Source organism: Silene latifolia, chromosome 2 (assembly GCF_048544455.1).
Source record: "Silene latifolia isolate original U9 population chromosome 2, ASM4854445v1, whole genome shotgun sequence".
NCBI lineage: Eukaryota > Viridiplantae > Streptophyta > Magnoliopsida > Caryophyllales > Caryophyllaceae > Silene > Silene latifolia.
In genome coordinates this window covers 148086688-148090090 of record NC_133527.1, presented here as the reverse complement: position 1 = coordinate 148090090, position 3403 = coordinate 148086688, and the positions used below count along the sequence as shown (strand labels likewise).

General features: G+C 35.9%; 1 protein-coding gene across 1 annotated transcript; it reads right to left on the bottom strand.

Moving 5' to 3' along the window:
- Window positions 1-499: 499 nt before the first annotated feature.
- Window positions 500-2435, bottom strand: LOC141643101 (aspartic proteinase PCS1-like). The gene has a single exon (XM_074452128.1). It carries the CDS (start codon window positions 2123-2125, stop codon window positions 797-799), a length of 1329 nt encoding a protein of 442 aa, XP_074308229.1. The 5' UTR covers window positions 2126-2435; the 3' UTR covers window positions 500-796.
- Window positions 2436-3403: the final 968 nt, after the last annotated feature.

Genomic DNA, 3403 nt, shown 5'->3' with positions numbered 1-3403 from the left:
ATATGTAAACAAATCATTAGACATAGAATGTAAATATTAAACTCTTATAACATTTTTTTTCATTATAAATAAGTTAATTAACCCGTTGCAACGCACGGGCATTCAAACTAGTGTTTTACTATAATCATGTATTACTCGGACTATATACATGTAAATCAATTGAGATCCACTCCATTTCTTCCCCTCTCCATTTCCTTCCACTACCTCTCAATGACCTAGATTTAATTCCAAAACAATCTAATAGTTACTCCCTCTTATTCCTTATAATCTTCCACATTAGTTTTAGACAAAAATTTAGTGGAATGGTAATATGTATATGAAATTGAAAGTAGGAAAGAGAATGTGGGGTCAGAAATTATTATGACGATAAATGATGAACAAATAAGGAAAGTGGAAGATTTTAGTGAATTTGTCGTTTTAGGAAATGTGGAAGATTATAGAGAATAGGTGGGAGTAGTTGTTTGATACGGTGAAGAATAGATAATGATTATTAGAGAAATTTGAAGGAAATGGATAGTATTCGTGCTCCATGTAAATATAGTTGTGCATATAAAGGCAAGTTACATAGCTGGCAAATCTAGAGAGTCTTGTCTGGGGTACCATCTAACAGTATCACTACCTACTAAACATACTTACCAACCTTATTGGTCAAACATCTAATACAACTCCTACACATCACTCAGTGATTACTGTATTAGTATATAGATTATCGCATGTATCTCCTGCCAAAAAACATGAGTAATTTACAGATTTTACAGTTTACACACCTCCGTAAATAAAGTAATTACACTACTTTTTACAGCCCAAGGCCTAATCTCTGACTGGCTAAATCACACCTAACCTCAGCTAACCCTACCCTTGAATTTTCCAAATCAAATTCCATCCACATGTTTTGTTGATGATGATGCCCAATTATATAAGCCTCTACCCCAAGTAAATCCGAATTACCAAATGTGAAGCAATGTACTCCATAGCCTCCTCTAACTTCACCGGGTACTCGGTACAATAATCGCTCTGCTGATACACTCATTTCGGCTCCTTGAAACATTAGTGTCACAGTGGGCAAAGGCGGGTAAAAGGTTTGAGACAACGGGATCCTATAACACAAGTCCATTGCACCTTGGAACACGAAATTCGGATCCCCTAGTTCCATTAGTCTACCCCTTGTTTGCGCCAAGAACTCATTTTTCAAAGCGGTATAGGCCGGCCCGAGTAAAAAGGTGAATTGGGTTCCCGAATCAACCATTGTTTGACCGGCACCCGTGTGATCGGGTTGTAAGATTGACTTGGGTAAACTTAGTAATTTATTTCCAACTTTAATCCCCTCAAATTGCACGGAATATGCAATTTGGTCGAAATAAGGCAAGGGACTAGATACTTTTACCAAAGGCGTATAACTTCTTGCTTTAAGCCAAGGAAAATTCGCCTCCCCGAATAATAACACACCCGAACTGTCCTGACCCGAAATACAATACGAAAACTTCGGATAATTCATTTGAGTCACAAACGATAATGAACCCCGGTTCATACCCAATAACCCGGTTGTCCTTGAGTCATCATCAGAAGTACTCGAACCGGAGTCCATACACCCGAAAACAACACCGGGAACCGACGACCCGCCCATTTTGAAATTATCCATGGCAAGGGTACCTTCCATGGACGACATATCCGCATATGAGACGGTAGCATGACAAAGTTTTCTCGGGTCACACGAAACGGGTAGAGTAAAATCCCGGGTTCGGGCTCTACAGACGGGCGAAGTACACGGAACCGGATGATAAGAAGTAGAATGAAGAGGTTCGAATAACGAATCAACATTCGGGGTTTTCTTACAATGAAGCCATGAAAGCTCACTTCCTGTATCCAACACCATTGATACTGGCTGAGGTGGCGTGCCAACTAGGAGAGAGACTGTCAAGCTTACGTTGTGATGAAATGGGAGTTTATTATCGGGTCGGGTCATTAACCCGGATTGAATTTTCTTTGTTTTAAGCTCAAACATGATTGAATTAGATGTTTGATTACTCTGTTTTGCTTGAACAAAAACAGAGCACATGAACATGAAATTTAAAATTAAAATAAAAACACTATAAATTATATGAAATTTCAAAGAACCCATTAACATATTAACTGAATGAAACCTTTAGTAACAAAAAAAGATTTAAAATTTGGGAGAAAATAGACAAAGTTTAGATTTTGATGTGTTTTAGGTTTTGTGTTTGAAAGGTGTTTGATGAAATGACTGTGAGAAGTTGGTGATATATAGGAATATAAGATGGTCAAGTGGAAAAGGTAGTACAAAACAGCTGGTGATGAATGGGAAGAAAGAAGGTTGAGTTTCCCAAGAAGGAAAAAGAGTGGGGATTTGGAGACAAATGACAAACAAGCTCTTATTTATACAATTTCAAATTAAAATGGAATTGTATGCTTTTTGGTGTAATATCAATACATTTGTTGTCAATAGTACTCTTATAAGTCTTGGTGTTTGTTTTGGAGGGTACCTTTCTATGCCACCTTGTTTAAGATGCTTCCAAGAAGTAGCAAATTGTAGGTATTCTTCAAGATTTTTCTTTTCTACTAGTGAGTAGGGGCAATGGAAGTTATTATTTATGAATTACACCTTCTATTTCATACAATTAGGGGTCTTTTTGGTTTTAGAATTGTTGTACATAAAGTAGATAATGAATTGTGAGTCAAAATAGGGATTGAGGAATAAATGCATAATGGATAACTAATTACTTCATACTCAATGGTGGAGCGGGGTTAGTAGGGACGCCCGCCTTCACTGAGAAATGAAAAGTTCGAAAATTTAACTAAATTTCTGAATTTTCCTTATATTATTATTAGTTCGCCCCGCTGAAATTCTTCGCCCTTAACCGTAAATTATGGTTCCACCATTGAATCATACTCCCTCTTTCTCGGTCATTTGTTTGTCTATTTCGTGTTTGGGGTGTCTCAGTTATTGTTTGTTTTTATATTTTAGGAATGATTTTGATGGGTAATTGAATCCTCCACACTCAATTTGGTCCACTTGTCATCTAATAATTAGTCACCTTTTATTTTCTTGTCAATTACTGTAATACTTAGTCACCTTTTATTTTTTTGGTCTTTGGGCCAAAACCAAAGACAAATAAATGATCGAAACAGAGGGATTATTAATTATTATATGTCGTTTCTTCTTTATCTATTGTTTATAAGAATTATTAATTACTAGATGATACTAATTATAGAGAAAATCGGTATGATTCTTGTTTATAACACTTATAGAAGTAATCTTTTACATTGTTGGAGTAATGGTAACATTATTTAATCCTTTTTCTATAAAAAAAATAACCGGGAGTAAAACTGATAAGATTTACCAATAGTACTAGTTCATGAGAAGCTTTTCAAAAGGAATCCCCTA

Bases quoted from the DNA above. Each gene is read 5' to 3' on its own strand.
- LOC141643101 (XM_074452128.1), bottom strand. From the start codon at position 2,125: ATGTTAATGGGTTCTTTGAAATTTCATATAATTTATAGTGTTTTTATT.